Source organism: Mya arenaria, chromosome 11 (assembly GCF_026914265.1).
Source record: "Mya arenaria isolate MELC-2E11 chromosome 11, ASM2691426v1".
Taxonomy (NCBI): domain Eukaryota; kingdom Metazoa; phylum Mollusca; class Bivalvia; order Myida; family Myidae; genus Mya; species Mya arenaria.
In genome coordinates this window covers 5,368,759-5,386,729 of record NC_069132.1, presented here as the reverse complement: position 1 = coordinate 5,386,729, position 17,971 = coordinate 5,368,759, and the positions used below count along the sequence as shown (strand labels likewise).

Genomic DNA, 17,971 nt, shown 5'->3' with positions numbered 1-17,971 from the left:
TAACATCTTTGTCATCAAGACTTTCTTTATAGTAGCACATCATTGGATGTACAGTTACCTGGTTTCTATCAAAGAACCCTGACTGCACTTCACTTTGGAAGACACATGCATAGTTCTCACTGAAATCCATTACCATGGCTACAGATCCCTTTGTTAATTTCTCTACACATACACCCATTTGTTTCTGTTGCCAGGATGCTCTAAATGCATGCTCTGGGTACACCATCATGTCTTTCTCTAAAGCTGTCAAAAACACTTTGAAATCAGCTTCTTTGGGCACACAAGAAACGCAGCGCTTTACTTTGTCATATTTCTTTATTTCAATGCTTTCCCATTGATACCATGACACCATCCCATCTCTGTTCTTTTCTTCCATAGTCGCCAAATACTTTTGAAGGCCTTGTACTCTTTTTTACTCACATTTTTCACAATTTCTTGACACACATTTTAAAGATGGCTCTTGTTCATAGCTGCAGAATGTTGCATCACTCAGACTCTTCTTATCAATCTTAATGTCTTCTGTCATGTCAGTCTCTTTTACAACTCGTTTCAATGTTGTAAGTGCTTCTACTTTCAGGGCTACATTACAACAAGTCTGGCACAGGCATGACCGTCTGCTTGTCTCGGACACTTTCTTTACATTAACTGGTTTTAGTTTGCTGAATGATGTAAGTCCTATTTTATGATTGGGGTTTCTTGTTTTGTATAACTTGTGTGCTTCTTCTAGTGTCATTGTCATCACATGTTTCTGTAGTGTTTCTTTCATACCATTCTGAGTTTTGATTCTAACAACATCACGTTTGGATGGCACCTCTCTGCTAATTTCAGCACTCAGGTAGAACTCTTTCACTGATTGTTTCACATGATCACTTATCACATCACATCTTGTTTTTCTCTGTTTCTTTTTCCACCATTCATTTCTCATATTCCTTGTCTTGTAAGACACATTGAAATATTTACTAACTGTGATCTTTTTGTATTTCCTTAGTACTGATTCACGTATTACATCATATGCATGTTTCTTTTCTCTGTCTTTTCGAACACCAATGTTTACTTCGGAAATACTTTCTTTCAAGGAATTCACTATAGCATCTGCTACTTCAAGTTTCTTCTTACAAGCTGGTGTCATTGTTACTCCTTAGTCAGAAAGTACTTTGGATGTTGAAGGTGACTCAATAAGCTTCTTTAAAATGGCGGCTTTCTTCTTTGGTGTCCTAGGCAGAATGCCTTTCACCATTTGCGCTCGTCTGTATACTGTTGCACGGGATAAGTTACTTTTGTTCTGTCTGCTTTCTCCATGACTGTCATTTTCATCAACTGTGTTAACAATTGGAATTGTAGGAGACTTAAGTTTAATTCGCATTCTCCAGGCTTGTGTTCGCTTCACAGCTTTTTTCTTTTTTTCTTCCAGAGCCGGTTTCTTACTCTTTTTAACACCAGGATCTTCAGAAGAACATGTTGTTTTCATCTTTTTTCTCTGTCTGTATCTTTTCATTTCTTCAGCTTTTTTCTTTCTTAAGGAGGCTTTTAATTCAGGATCTGAATTGGCCATGAGTTTCACTTTCATTCGAGCTTCCTTCTTTCTTTCTGTGTCTTTCTTTTTGATTTCAGAATATTTTGTGGAGTTTTCTGTTTTCTGACGCATTCTCCATGCCTTGACTTTCAGCCTGTTTTTCTCCTTTTGCTTCTTTTCTATGTCTTCATTCTTTTCAGCATTCATTTCAGCATTTTTTTCAAGTTTCCGGGATCGCAGTGATGATTTTCGGCTCTCTTCTGTAAAAAGACATTCTGAATATTAATTAACCTTAAACGGTTGGGTTCAATGTATACCTTAGAATATTAATATATATGGTATATAAATCTTCATATAAAGACAGGTTTTGTGAAAAGAAAAACCTCAAAAGGTATAAATGTCCCTATATGGTTCAATTGTATTGTTTCTGTTCATAAAAATGTTTTTGAACATACTTACAGTAGTCTTAGAAACAAGTGGCCGTATTTTGTAGAGTCTGTAACCTGAGTACAAGTACAAATCAAATATTACTTAAGCTTCAATTCTGTACATTTAACAAGTATCCACTGTGTCTGTGATCTGTATATTATAACACTGATTGTATTCATTGGCATACACGCCAATCTTTATGTAAAAATATTTCATCTCGGCTCCGTAATAGGCTACACAAAATGAAATTGTGTGTCATACTGTCATAGGATTTCCATTAAACAACCTGTTAAGACCATTTTAGTTTGTTATATGTTGGGCATGGCAATTTCAACAAATAAGCATCACAACATGTGCATTTCATGTGGACAATTGCATTAATTCAGGGCATCATGTACAGACATATGGTTTTGGTTACGGACCCTACGTAACATAGCATGGAATGTTTAGATAAGGATAATACATACCTAGAGCATCACTGGAACCAACACCTTTAGTGTTTTCCATTTGAAAGGACTTCTTGCTGGAATCTGACCGACTATTACCCAAAATAAGCCATTTTCTTAGCTGATTCCATCATTACAGCTGGACTGTTGTATTTCTTAGAAAGGCGGTTGTTTTGGATGATGCAATAATTCATCACAAATATTGTTGCATCAGCCGTTTTATTGGTATTTTCCAATAGTTAAAAGATGATGCAATATTGCACAATAAAAAAATTGCTTTTACCATGAAAAAATATAAGGAAATATGCTATTGAAAACAATGGAAATTTCAAATCAAAATTTGAAGGCAGATTTTGTAGTGTCCGTAACATTAAATATGTAAAAAAATGCAACTTAAAATCAAAATATGTAAAAAATATTTCAGCCATTAAACATACTCATACAGAGGTTTTTATTTGTGGAATGCCACATTTCTGTCATTAATACATATGTAGATACAAACCCATGGTTACGGACTCTACAGATTTTTAAACCCTGAAAATCTTACAGGTGAACCTCCTTCTTTTTAAGAATGTGAATCATGAATGCCCAAAGCAACAAAAAATTGGAAGTTTGATTAATAATCAGTCTTACAATACAGTTATCACTTGTAAATGGGTGAATTTTCAATGTTTTTCATGCATATAACAAGGGATACTTATTGTGATTTTGAAAAATTGGCAAAAGCACCACTGTATGTTAATAAGTCATATTTTCTGTAATAATTTGTCTATTTTCTTGATTTACCCACCAAAATTTAGCACTTGAAATTTTCTATAAGCTGAGGTAATGCATTTTTTTCCAAATCATCATGCAAAATAGATATATAACAGTTTGAATATATAAAAAAATCAAATGAGACAGCATAACGCTTGAAAATGGCCATTTTTGGGATATGTTTTTTTGCTGTTACTCGAATACAAATTGATATTTTCACTTGAAATTTGGAGGCCAGCAGGAGTGGACTAGGTTACATGCTTTGGCTGCAAAGAATTAAGTTTGAAATCACACACTTTCCTTCAATCTATGTATAACAACCAAAAAATATAAAATGGACAAATACCGTGTTTTAGCCGCATGCAAGATCATAGAACCACATGTCATATAGTTGTACAAGTTTCATAAAGGTATAATGTATACTAAGGCTAACATCATATATATTTTCCTATTTTTGCTACAAAAAAACAAGTTTTATTGTCATAGAGTCTCTATTACAGTATTCAAAGTTACATAAAAACAAGAGCCGTCGTAAGACAGCGCGCTCGACTACGCTGCTTTGACTTAGAATACAATAACGATGTAATAATACCAAGTTTGGTCTCTTAATGTCAAACCTAACTAAAATTATTCGATACATAAGGTGACTTTGATGCTGCTCTCCCACCAGCCCGCCCAAACAATGACGCAAGTCATTCAAATAACTTGATTTCCCATTATGAAAATGTGGTTTAAATTAATTTATGCCTCTTAACTGATAGCTTACAAGTTAGACCTAGTTAACAATACTTGAGAAGGTTTTTTATCACTCAGTCCCCTACCTGGCATCGTTCTTGTGTTTGTTAAAGTAGTCAAGTTCCGCTTCTTGTTGTTCGAGGACCATGCCTCTCATCAGGATCTCAGCATGCTCATTCAGGTCCTCTGGTATGGGTGCCTCAATGTTCAGGGGAACACCTGGGATGAGTAGGCACTCCGGGCTTGTGTGCCCAATGTAGCCCAGCAACTGAAATCATTTTGAAACACTCATCAGTTCAAATATTAGTGGCATGTACAGCCATTTTCAAATGTTTTATCATGGCATAGTCATACAACTGTCAACATACATGACTTATAATTAAGATAATCAATATAAACAAGCAATTTTAGATTTTGTATTAGGAATTACATGTTTCGAATTTGGTATAGATATGCATGTCCATTCTATGTAAGGACTTTGGCCTATACATAGACAACTAGAGATTGCTTTTTAGAAAAAGTTGTTGTTTATTAAGCAGAAACCATTTTTCAGCTTATGGTTAACCTCAATACGGCTTTTGTCACCTAAAGGTCACCCTGACCTTGACCTTTAACCTCAAAAATGAATAGGGGTCATCTACTAGTCATCACCAACTCACATCATATACATAAAATTCCTGGTAACAACGTTGAGCAGAAATCGTTTTTTTATCACCACAAGGTCACTGGTACCTTGACCTGTGACCTTGACCTTCACCCGACTAATCTCAAAATCAACAGGGTTCATCTACTAGTCTTGACCAACTTGCAAACCAAGTATGAACTTCCTGAGTGCAAGTGTCTCAAGTTATTAAGCAGAAATCATTTTCAACAACAACATCTACAACAAATTGTTTATAACCAGAAGGTAACTGTGACCTTGACCTTTGACATACTGATCTCAAAATCTATAGCAGTCATCTACTAGTCATGACCTGCTTACCAAGTATAAAGTTCCTGGACCCAAAGAATCTTCAGTCATTGAGCAGAAATGTTTTTTCACACTGTGACCTTGACCTTTGATGTACTGATCTCAAAATCAATAGGGGTCATCTATTGGTCATGACCAACCTGCATACCAAGTATGAAGTTCCTGGGTTCAAGTGTTCTTTATTTATTGGGTGGAAACAATTTATCTCCACTTGAATGGGTACTACAAGAAGTAGTCAGATGCCAGTATCTAATCATAAAAAATTCGGTAAGGTTATTGAACAAAAATGATTTATAAAGCAAGACAAATAGCATTATTTTCTACAATGCAAAGTAACTTAAAACAAATCTTACATCAAACAGGTTATCATGATCAGTGTGTGTGTTTTCAAAAGTAGGCAGGTCAGACACAGTGCGGGGCCTCTGTGAAACCATGGTAACCACCTCCTTCTCTTCGGGGCCCACCAGGGGCTCTGTGTCCCCTCCCATACTGAGGCCATGCAGCGTACGGGCATCTGGAACAGCAAGTAGGTAAAACGAAGGTATAGGTACTGCTAAAGCTGGTGTTGTGTAATCTGTCATAATACAGTAGGGTAACAGGTTCAATAAAATATTAAATGACCACTGAAGGGCAAAAACAGTTTTTGGCAATAGGGCTTTGGGGGTGCTTTAGGCCAACAATGGGAGTGAGGCACGCTGCAACTGAAGCAAAACTGGCTATTTGGATGCCCTTTGAGGGCTCTCCCCACTTCAAATTTGAAGCTAACTTAAGTGTCAATACTAACAACAACAAAAAAATCAACCATATAAAAACCGCTGTCATTCGAACAGGCGGTTATTTGAGAACAGGCAATCAGTCGAGGTCGAAGCTTAGTCCCGACCACTATTCCTTCTATTTTCATATAAAATATACAGACAATGGAATCGAAACCTTAATAAGTTGAGGACTCAAGCATCATTGCCGCTCCAGAATGCATAAATAATGCATAAAACCTGATGATTACCTCGAGCTCATAATTTCACATTTTCCAAAAAGCTTGTGAAATAAACAAACAATTGCCAGGTGTTAAAATTTTGGCAAGTAGTAAAAATTGCAATGACACATGTGTGCAATGACAGATGAAAGGAAGTTTGGTTAGGTGTCATCCTTTATGCATGACCGCTAATAATTCATAACGCCATCTGAGAAGGCAATTGTGAGAAGTTAATGATGAAAATTTAATTGTGCACTGTGACGTCGCGCCATATTATGATTCTTCAGTTCAGCGAGACAGACAAGATGGGCCAATTATCCTTGACTTTGCAATTTTAAATCTGACTAATGGCACAATATGCACTGTCATATTTCAATGTTACTTGTTCAGAAAATGTGATTTTTTGTAAAAATAAATTTGGCTATTTATTCACTGTTGATTGGGTTTCTTCTTTTACATTTTCACATTTAGTCTAGATCCAAGGAAATCCCCTGATATGCAGGCAATACACACCCCTGATCATCTTATGGTGGTCACTTTTGCCAAATTATTTCGAAATCCAACCTTAAATGACAGTTATGGACAGAACACAAAATAGGTACAGATGTGATTCCTATATAGCATCATTTCACTGTGTGAAAGAGGGCATATCAATTAGTGGACTTTTCTTATAACTTTTGAATGCAAGGTTGCAAAAAATATTGCAGGTTGCTGACATGCCACAAAGGCTAAGAAAATATAACCTGTATTTTTCATAAAAAACAGATGAAATTAAACTAAAACAGGCCAAGAAAGAATTCCTTTCATTATGTTGAATTAATTTCACCCACTTACTCTCAAAGTATGATCCTTTGGGGCACCATGGAGGGCCATACAGGACAGAGCTCTCCCAGCAGTACTTGCCAGTGAGGTCTCGCAGTACCACCCTACAGACAGTGTGGGCAGTGGTTAGCCCCGCAGTCACTCCTCCTCCAGGTAGGTCCAGCTGGTGAGGGAAAGGTTGTTAGATAGCAGTTATCATGATAGAAATGCAGTGTCTCCACTGATGCAGGTTAGTGCACCAAACACAATGTGATACAGGTCGCCAGAGTAGCAACCTATTGTAATATTCCTTTGGTTTAATGGATGGATATAAATATACTTTAATTCTAACCTTAATTGCAATGTCTGTAGGGTTAACAAATGTAACTGCACTTAGGTTTTATAAATATCTTTTTTATCACCTCTACCTAATGTTATGATCTTTTAAAAAAATGTTTTACAGATGATAAAAACACTTTAAGAACATTGGAAATCATTTATACCGTATTTTCTTGACTATAAGACAGGGAAATATGGTCCTGATTTTGAACCTAAAAGTAGGGGGCCCGTCTTAAAGGCGAGTCTATAAGAATTTCATAAAGAATAGAGTCATAATCAGGAATATTCAACCTAAGGTATTCAACTGACTGATTTATTGTCTGTGGATGACACCCCAATAAAAGTGACACGATCACACCCATCGGATTAAGACGACCATAGATCTGCTTTGTTTCGCTACGATGAACACTCAATATAACACATGTTATCGGTCCAAACATGTTGTTTTTCACAGGAGACATATTTTGTTACCTTTAAAATAAAAATATTTTGACATTATTTTTTTGTCATTGGCATTGTCATTTTTTCTATGTCATAAATAACACTTACTTTTGTCTTACTTTAAGGCTTTGCATATATCATGCACATGCATGTAACTAGCAGATTTCAATACATATTTCATTAATCGTTACATTAATTTATCCGCAATCATCAATGGTTATTTATTTCTCAAATTTTAAGTCTCATAAACTGCAATCCAAACAAACACTTGCGAAAATATAACTCATTAACACATGTAATGGAATTTGTTCTGTTTGTCGGCTGCAAATCAAACAGTACAATTTGTGACATCACAGCACGAGCTGTGTAAAGATCAAAGATGCAATGCAATGGTTTGTATTGAAATAGGTCAATCAAATACCGTATGAACCCACTTAAATCTTAAAATTGCATCTAGGCTGGTTCAAACATACCATACCATCAGAAAATAAAAATCAATAATCCCAAGCAAATAAACAAATTTAGTTGATATTTAACTGTTAAGCTTGAACATTATCACAGACTTCGAGAAATTCAAGTGCTGGATTTGCTTTAAAAATCTAACCCATCTTATAAACGAGTCAAGACAAAAACACCAGATTTCATGGGCAAAGTAGGGGGTCTTCTTATAAGCGGATCGCCTTATAGTCGGGGAAAATACGGTACCTAGCTTTGGGAAGTTTTGCAATTATCAAATGTCTTTTATGATTCAGGAAGAAATTAACCACCCTCTTGAAAAGTGTCAAAATGTCTGGAAATTCTTACCAATGCTGGCAGTTCTATGAAAGATACCAGGGTTCTTTGGTTTAACACAAAGAACTGAAAAGAGAATCAAAACCAATTTAGTTCAAGCAAATGTGCAATCAAACAAATCTAGCTCCAATTTTGTATTTACAAAATTTATTACCTTTTAGCATGAGAGCCTTATTAGACATGAAAAATAATCTATAAAGGAAAAAAAGGCACTTGTATACATACTTGAACGTTGGGCGCAGAAAATATTTCCCCCTTTAAGTCATCTACGTGCAGATCTGGTACATCATGAAACTCTGACACAGAGCTGGTGAGACATGATGCCCCGTTACCCATCGGGAAATGGCACAAATGGTTAACTATGTGGTTCATCATCTGGTCAAAAAGGTAATAATGTTAAAATATAATTTTAAGGTAATTAAGACATTGGGCTGATTTGTTCAGAGTGACGATGATGTTATCTATGTTGTTTATTTTAACAAAGTTTTGAAAATCGGCCCATTATTGAGAAAAACTTGAGCTCTTAAAACAAACTTTAAGATGTACCAAAGAACTGTTCATAATGAGGAAGAATGAGCATATTGTAATGAAAAAATAACCGCTTGCAAAAAACATATTATTCTTGCTTCTAGAATTATAAACAATGCAGGAATTGGAGGTGAAATACCGACAGACATTTCTATCCTAAGACTCACCAGTCTACCAGCCAGCTTAACAGGGTCGGACTCGGCCGGGGATTTGCTATCCTCTGGTGAGTGTTTAGCCTGACTCGAGAGACTCCCAGTTGAGTCTGAGCCATGCAGATGGTTGGGGCTGGACGCGGGAATCTTGCGAAGGTTTTCATACTCCTGGTCAGTCCACAGCTCACCCACACATCTTCCTGCAGTCTCAATGGAGGTGGATGTGTGACCCGTCACTGTCACATTCAACATCTGTTCACAAACAAGAATATTTCATATGTTTCTTTAATGGTTACATCAAAGCACCATTTTAATTTAGATCATTTTAAGTGTGGCATGAATAGGTGAGTACTTGAAATATATCAATGAACAAAAATATTCCCTTGATATTGACGTAATTAGGTGTTGATTGGTTAAACACAAAACTATACTATATAATGTACAACAAGCAAATTCGTTGAATTGATATCACCCGCCTGATTGGGCTAAGTCAAGGAACGGAAATCTGTTGGTGAAATAATTATATAAGAATTTGAGTTTGATTGCAACTGTTTGAAATAAAAAATTATTGTGTATAATGTAGCATTTAGAATTGACCAAAAAAACTAGTTTATGACTCCATGTTCCAAACTAATCTAAGATTTCATCAAGGCAAACATTCTGATCAAGTTTCATGAAGATTGGTCCAGATATATTGCAAAAAAAATATAGCCTCTAGAGTGTCAACAAGGTTTTTTTAAGATTTGAACCAGTGACCTCATTTTTGACCCCACATGACCTACTAGTTTCAAACTAGTCCAAGATTTCATCCAGGCAAACATTCTGAGTTTCATGGAAATTAGAGCATATGTATTGCCTCTAGAGTGTTCCCAAGCTTTCTGTAAGATATTACCTAGTGACCTAGTTTTTTTAAAACTGTTGTAAGATTTCATTAAGCCAAACATTCTGACCAAATTTCAACATAACTGACTATTCAATACAAATGTATATGTATATAAAGATTTCACCTACTGACCTGGTTTCTGACCCCATGTGACCCAGTTTCGAACTATTCAACAACAATCAAGGTAAACAGTCTGATTAAGTTTCATGAATATTATATTCCCTCTAGTGTGTTCCCAATATTTTTTCTAAGATTTGACCTATTGACCTTGTTTTTGATCCATTAATCCACTTTTAAAACACAGTCGAAATTTAAAGGGACTGTACTTTGTATGATAAAAAAGCAAAAAAAAGAGAAAATTGTCAAAAACTGACATTAATTTGGTATTGATGTGTACAATGCATTGGATCTTACTAACTGAAGTACCACATAGTTTACAATTAATTTATTTTTAGCAGTTTTTTCGTATTTTTCCATTAAAAAATATTTCTAGGTATGTCTACCTAGTAGAATTAATTCCTTATGCGTAATTGGCTAGTCCATGTTATCACCTGATATGACCATGTTAGGTATATAGCTTAAACATTCTGATTAAGTTTCATGAATATTTGACCATGTATAATGCCTCTAGTATGTTCCAAAGATTTTTCTAAGATTTGACCTAGTGACCTAACTTTTGACCCCATGTGACCCACTTTTACAAGTGGTCGAGATTTGATCAAGGGGAACATTCTGACCAAGTTTGAACATTTTCTGATCAATGCCTACCAAGATACGGTACCGGATGGACGGACAGACAAACAGAAGGACGGACCGAATGACAGGACGGACGGACAACACCTAAACAATATCCCCCTCCCGAAACCTTTGTTTCGGCAGGGGATAACAAAGTACCTCAAACACTGTGTGAAGACAGCCCTTGTCAAACTCAGAAGTCTCTAACAGGGAGTTTATAGGTATCTTGAGGCACCAGTCTCCGACACAGTGGATCATGGACACCACCAGCCTCCTCTCTTCCTCAGACTGAACCTGGCCAGCTGCAGGCACAAGTAGACATACTGTGTTGCACATCACCTGCAGGAAGATATCCAGATACTATAAATCAGCAAGCACACCGATGTGCACGTCACCTAGAGGAAGATAAACAGATTCATGCACAATCAGAGTGAACCTGGCCACTTGCAGAAACCAGCAGACTGTTAAGGTCACCATCACCATTGACCTACTGACCTTAAAATCAAAAAGGACCACATAATGGCCATGGTTGATGCACATTCAAAATTGAGGACTCTAGAACAAGACATTCACAAGTTATTGATCAGAATTATTTTCAAGAAAAAGTCACTTTGACATTTGACCTTCTGGTCCCCAAAATCAATAAACGTTAATGTATTTTGACTATGATCAGGTTTAAAGACTACAAGTAAATTAAAATGCTTTGGTCCTAAACCATTTTTCTTATAAAGGTCACCATGCTCAACCTTGAACCCCAAAGTCAACAGGAGTCATCTAATAGCCATACCAATTTAATGATTTTAAACCAAATTGTTCAAAGTTATAGAGCAGAGCAGGTATGATTTTTGTTTGTATTGCCATGCCCCACAAGCAACACAAAAACAGAGAGAAAGGTGATTGAAGCACTTACTATCAGTTACAGATGGAATGATTTGCTAGTATTTCAATTTTGCATGGAATCTAGGTTCCAATGTTAAGTTACACGCATTCATGCAGATATAAGTTTAAGCTATAACACATAAAAACAAAGGCTTAAAATGCCGTCATTGAAAACATTTATTTTGGATTAACAAGCCCAAATTCTTGTACTTCAACATAGTTAAATCAATTTGAACAATCCTGGCTAGGTAATATTTAATGTTAGCAAGCCTGAAAATTATTTAATCAGTGCAGGATTTGCAATTTTCTGTTTGACCGGTTGATATGAAGTACATACATTGACAATCCTCTTTGGCAGGTCAGGATGGAAGTCCAGGAACTTGTCCACATGGTCCGACAAAAGAGACAGCATATCTGAGGCTGTCTTAGCCACATGCCTGTCCTTACACTACAATGGAGCAATATAAAGAAGTGGTTAATTTAAACTATATTAAATAAGCAAATAAGTTAATACAAAGTTCCATCTTTATGTTAAGGTTAACAAATATTGTCACCAAATACAACTAGAGATTGCCTTCTTAAAAAAAAGCTTGTCTACCCTATTGCGGGGCCGTAGCTGAGAAATTATCAATGAAGGACATGAAATTTGTACTTTTGGACCGGAGACGAGATCATCGTTTTAAGAATATTTGACTTACCCCAAGTGAAGCCAGGAGAACATTGACAGACTCAACGAACTTGGAGTGCAGTGTTCCATGTGTAATCTCCTCATACAGAAATATTCCCAGGCTGCTTACTGCAATACACCTGCAGACAAACAATAGCTAAGAACCTTAGCAACCTATTCAGATCAACTTGATTGATTTAATACAGCCAGAAATGGTAAATTATCTATCAGCTTATTTTATTTACTTCATAAAAAAGGAAACTTCAATGTTTTGGAAATCTAGCCATCTGATTGGACAATAATCTACTGTTTCTTCATTGTAAAGTGTTCACTTATGCATGTATCAGAAATAAAGACAAGAGAAATGAAACTTGTGCCCATTTTTTGTTTCAAAGAAAAAGACACATTAAAAACACAGTAGAGAGATCAAAACTCAGGCTGTGAACAAACCATTACAGACCTTGCCAGTCCAGCTGGCTCTCTCTTCCCAGCCTTGAGAAGCAATCGTAACACATGGTCCTGAATAAACAAACAAACATGTTTATTTGAGACCAATGATCTACAATATCATGCATCCAAACCTACTTTCATTCAAAGTAATTTGAAAAGCAAGTCCTGAATTCAATTCTGTTTTAAACTTTTTTCTGCAACCTACACCCCCCCCCCTTAATTTTATGTCTTATTAGTTATTATTGGTTCTCTTGTTTGATAATTTTGAGCCCAGTAAGCCTAGTTATCCATTGATAAATGACCCCAAAATTATGACATCCTAAAGTAATTTTCCTTATACACTTTGCCAATAAGCTCCAATATATTTCACAATCTAACAAGCATTTGAGCATCATGATAAACATAACAGAACATTTAAAAACAAGAGGCCCAAAAGGGCCTATGCTCTACTGGCATGGCTTTTGTGGTCATATCAATCTACAGCATGTATGTATGGGTAAAAGGCAACAGACATATAGTTTATGTTTTGTGTTTGGGTTACCTGAAAACGTAGCACGTTCAACATCTGAGCCCAGAAAGTATTGTAAGCAGATTAGTTGCATGAACTTTTTTAATATGTGCCAAGTAAAAGTCATCTGACAAAAAAAAAAATGCTTTCAAAACTGTACTCATAGTAAAAATTTCTGTAGTTTTAAAAGTTAAAAAAAGTTGGTCAAAAGGTCAAAGTCAAGGGCATCCTAGGACAACATTGATCAATTTGAAAAAACATTCACAATCAATTGTGCTGAGATGGATGCACGAACACACAAAAAGATTTTCAAACCTTTCCAGATTTATGTTTACCAAACCTGTGAACCCTGGGTGTGGCCAGTAATGACACCAGGTGCATAACTTAAACATTCACAACCAATTTTGTTAAGATGAATGTGCAAACTACAGAACTTAAAGCTAAAAAATGGCCTTTGAGCTTTCAACAAGAACAAGGCAGAGTAATTCACAAAATCAACTGCAGAAGCAAAAAGCAAATTGTCTCTCAAAATCCTAGACTTGCAAATTGTCTCCCTTAACTCTAGACTTGAATTTACATGTACATGTAAACTTGGCTAAAAATAGAATTCGCTCATGCAGACCTGGCTAAAAATAGAAAGCATTTCTTTAAAACTTTCATGGCCCATAATCTAGGCATTTATGGGTGGATCTGGCTGGTTTTTGAAAGGAACCGAGCTCTAATGGATATCTAGATACTGTACAAGTTTCATCGAGATACAATCAAAACTGAAGACTGTATCATGTTCACAACCAATTGTTTACAGACGCACGAGCGCACGGACGCACGACCGCACGGATGCACATACTACGTACACATTACCATCGCATAAGCTCTTCTGGCCTTTGGCCAGTAGAGCTAAAAATCACTTGTGATCACATCAAACGTTACATTTCCAATAAATGCTGTGGCACATTTTATAGAATTAATTTTAGTGCTCATGATTGTTGTTTATTTCGACTTAAATTTGAGTCAAATTTCAGCCCATTCACAATCACAGAACATTCTTTTTTTTCACAAAAATTGGACCAAATATTTCACAATCCTAAAAACTCTCAGCATGTTAACTAGTACAAATATATTTAAATGCAAAAATAGATGAAACCTAGGATCTTTCTTTGTTTCTTTGTTTAAAATTAACTAAAGTAAATACATAATTTTAGGCATTTTGTCACTATTTTTTACAGTACCTGGGCCCTGGCCCCTCTCACAAAAGGTGGATAAAAACACTAGTATTGGTTAAAAACATAAATTATTATCTCACTATAACAAACAATTTTCTTTATATTATATGCTAAAATCCGTTAAAATGACATCAAACAGTATTTAATCTGAAAGGGTGATAATATATTTTTGTTAACATCCCATCATACTGTCATTGATATCAAAAATTATAACAGTGGGACATCCATTATATCTCACTTATTAATTTTTATAAATCACTGAAAAGTATAACATTTCACATCTTCATTGAAATCAACATTTACTCAGCCTCCTCTTAATTTAGACAAAACATCAAACCTAGACAACATTATATTTCTTTGTAATAAGAATGTAACTAACCTTGATAACATCTGATTTGACAGTGACCCTCTCCAGGTCATTATGCATGAGTGGTATGTCCTTGTAGTGGTTGGGGAAGCAGACCAGGCAGCCCAGTATAGATATCGCCTCAAGTCGAGGGGTCTGAAAGAAATTAAATACATTATGGCAGCCCAGAATGGATATTGCTTCAAGTCCAGGGGTCTGAAAGAATTGAACATTATGGCAGCCCAGAATGGAAATTGCCTCAAGTCGAGGGGTCTGAAAGTAATTGACTATATTATGGCAGCCCAGAATGGAAATTGCCACAAGTTTATTGGTCTGAAGCTACATGACCACTTACCTACCAAGTCTGAGGTTCCTCTAGCATTCTCCAGTTATTGATTGGAAACTGCTTTTCACTGTGACCTTTGGAATACTGATCTCAACACCAAATAGGATCACCTGTTCTTAAGATCAACCTGCCTACCAAGTTTGACCTTACTGTGCCTAAATATTCTTCAGTTATTGATCAGAACCGTTTTCCAGCTGAAGGTCTATATATCTGACGGTCATGACCCACCTGCTTGCCAATTTTGAGGTTCCCGGGCCCATCCATTCTTCAGATATTGATCGGAAACCATAGTGACAGATAGACATATGAACAGACAATCCTATTACTATTTCGACCCTTCTGAGGCATACTAATAGAATTCAGGCTTGTTCAAGAAAGATCTGAATTTCAACAAATGAATTGTTCACAAGAAGCCTAGATGAAGACATTCTTAACTTTATTTTGCAGGCAATTTGTGAGGCCCAGTGAACGTCAATAAAATCAGGGCAATTGTTTTCTGTATCATACGCCACCAGTTCTAATAAAGTCTAATTATTGAGCCCCAATTGCAATGCAGGACATAAATTATGTATGCAACAATTAACTGCTGTCTTCTCTTAATCTTATTGTGCATCTTGCAGTGTTCTGCCAAGGACGCGCCCTTGCGCCATTGGCGCGGAAAAAATCGGGATGGCGCAACGAAATACCTGTAGACGGGCCGATCGGCGCGCCCGTTTTTCGAAAAGCCGTTTTGACTTAATCGAATTTTTAAAAAGCTGTTTTGACTTAATCGATTTCTTTTTCAGAACTTTTACAGCACAGCATTCATTCAATAAAACAACGATTTTCATTGGTCCTTATACGTGTAACTATCCAACCGCGAGGGGTAGTATATTTTTTTTTAACAAATTCAATGTCATCATCATGGCTGAGAAAAAGAAAACAACTCAAATTAGATGGGGGCGATATAAACAAATTCAATTTCAATGAGGCCCTGGTGCATTAGAGGAATGCAAAACAGAGGAAAATGTTCCTGGCTGGGGAGGGTTATAATTTAGGGAGGTGATTTGTCTGTGGATTCGCGGAATTCTGCGGATCTAATGGTCCCAAGGACCCCCCCCCCAAAAAAGATTTTTTATTTTTTTTAGCCGATTCAAAAAGTTACTAGTGTGCTTTGGGGCCAGTCTTTCTTCTACGGCAGTGTGCTTTTGACCCCAAAAGTGCCCTCCAGCTGCCAGGTCAATCACATCCCTGATAAAGCATAACAACACATTGACATGTGAAACTGTTCTTAACATATATCATTGTGTCTCATTTGTGCCAAGTTTTCATTTTTTCCCTGGAGAAGGTCATGGCCCTTCACTTTTGAAAATGGCCCCTAATTTTCATGACTGCTGGGCCATTCGGCCCCATCTTTTTCAATCCTTGGCAGAACACTGATCTTGGCACTGACTTTTAAATTATTATTTTAATCTTCATGTGACGTTTTCACAAGTATTAATGTAGTCAGCTTTTAAATTTATTTTTTTCATTTCCATGAAGTGCTTTCTTTTAAAAGAATTGGTATTGACTTTCCATGATAAATATTCATATTAAGTAAAAAGAATTTTCAGTATCTTGTTTTTCAGTTTTTATACATGTTTCATATTCCAGTAATGTTTGCAAGCAATAATCAGTACAGTACTCTCAACGAGTTAGACCCACTTTCCTCGCTTTCTCCGAGGGATAAAGTCGATGATCGCGGGTTTCATCCAAGGGTAAAACTGTTGGCCTCGCTAAAATCCCCCCGAGTTCCTCCGAGTGGCTGGACGATATGATATGAACGATAGCGTTGAGAATTGTTCGATTTTATGATCCCGCGGCGGAACTCCCGAGTCTAATCAGATAAGCAAGAAATCTTTCTTGTTTAGAAGTTATTTATTGTTATGCTTATGCACATTGTTAAGCATAAAAGATTCTTACATGTACCAACGTTATTTATGTCCGTAAATGCCAATTGAATATATATTGTCTTGAATAATCAACAATGAATCATTAAAGTATTGCCACTAATTTTATTGCATCATAAAGCAGCCGACTATTTACACGATTCTGAACCATGTACAATACAATGTAGAATATACTATTTATTATTGGTGGTTAAAAATAGCTATGACGTTTAATGGAATTTTCCACAGAAAACGAGGCAAGAAGGCCTTCAAAACCATGCGCTGTGAACTTTGAACGCGTGTTTGACCTCCTGATTTTCCGAAAATGTGTAACCTAGAATTTCTCCGATGAAATGTGTTTATCAGTCATTAGCAAAAACACGTTAATAAGATGCATGTGCAACTAGTGAAATACGACTGCATTTTTGTGGTAAGCTAACTTCATGCAAAACAGGCAGAGGAAAAAGAATAATAGGAATTTTCTGGAGCCGTCTTATCGGTATATTTTAATAAAATAAAATAACTTAAGCGTAGATTCTTATCAAGTGTCCGCAGAGTTTCGCGGAATTAACCCCTACGAGGAATGCCGAGTTCGTTATTCTTCAGTCGACTGATCACCCTCCGAGGGCCTTAAATTCAAACTCCGAGGAACGCGGACAGTCGATAAAATCATTGTGTTGGCCGCGATAGCAAAATCCGCGGAGGGAAACGGAAAGTGGGTCTAGCTCGTTAAGTGTACTGTAATTGAAATTAGAAAAATCTTAATTTTGAACAAGCCTTGTGTCTAGCTTATGCTAAGCCTCAGATAACTGCTTCTTTCAGTAACATTAAAGTAAACACATGAAATAACTATAACTTAAAGCCTGTAAACATCTGCAAGCACACATGACAGTGCAGTACCTACCCCCCTGACCTCTGCACTGATGATGATTGACTCTATGGCGGTGACCATGTCCAGTATAAGCATGGTGTTTCCAGGCAGGGGAGTGTAGAACAGGCGAGGCCCAGTGTACTGCACCAGCACATTACGAACATCCTGAAACACACAAAATAGTTTACATGGAAGTGTACTGTAACTAACTAGGGATTTCCCTGACACAGAAAAATGTAGTCAGTGACACAATTTTCTGGCCAACGACCCCATATACAAGT

The 17,971-nt window shown here is 36.4% G+C and overlaps 2 protein-coding genes across 9 annotated transcripts in view; both read right to left on the bottom strand.

Annotated features, from left to right (window-relative positions):
- Nucleotides 1-17,971, bottom strand: part of LOC128209910 (ral GTPase-activating protein subunit alpha-1-like) — an 87,606-nt gene that overhangs the window by 13,798 nt on the left and 55,837 nt on the right. For all 8 annotated transcript variants that reach the window (XM_052914172.1, XM_052914174.1, XM_052914177.1 and 5 more), the window contains 12 exons: nt 17,724-17,855; nt 14,600-14,722; nt 12,500-12,558; nt 12,071-12,179; nt 11,710-11,820; nt 10,653-10,832; nt 8,891-9,127; nt 8,421-8,570; nt 8,208-8,261; nt 6,657-6,807; nt 5,203-5,363; nt 3,966-4,147 (listed from right to left, as the gene is read on the bottom strand). In XM_052914172.1, coding sequence (XP_052770132.1) covers nt 3,966-4,147; nt 5,203-5,363; nt 6,657-6,807; nt 8,208-8,261; nt 8,421-8,570; nt 8,891-9,127; nt 10,653-10,832; nt 11,710-11,820; nt 12,071-12,179; nt 12,500-12,558; nt 14,600-14,722; nt 17,724-17,855 — 1,649 coding nt within the window. The remainder of the gene's footprint in view (nt 1-3,965; nt 4,148-5,202; nt 5,364-6,656; nt 6,808-8,207; nt 8,262-8,420; nt 8,571-8,890; nt 9,128-10,652; nt 10,833-11,709; nt 11,821-12,070; nt 12,180-12,499; nt 12,559-14,599; nt 14,723-17,723; nt 17,856-17,971) is intronic.
- Nucleotides 889-2,733, bottom strand: LOC128209911 (DNA ligase 1-like). Its single transcript, XM_052914181.1, has 2 exons — nt 2,410-2,733; nt 889-1,773 (listed from the first exon to the last, which is right to left on the bottom strand). Exons 1-2 carry the CDS (start codon nt 2,447-2,449, stop codon nt 1,139-1,141), a joined length of 675 nt encoding a protein of 224 aa, XP_052770141.1. The 5' UTR covers nt 2,450-2,733; the 3' UTR covers nt 889-1,138.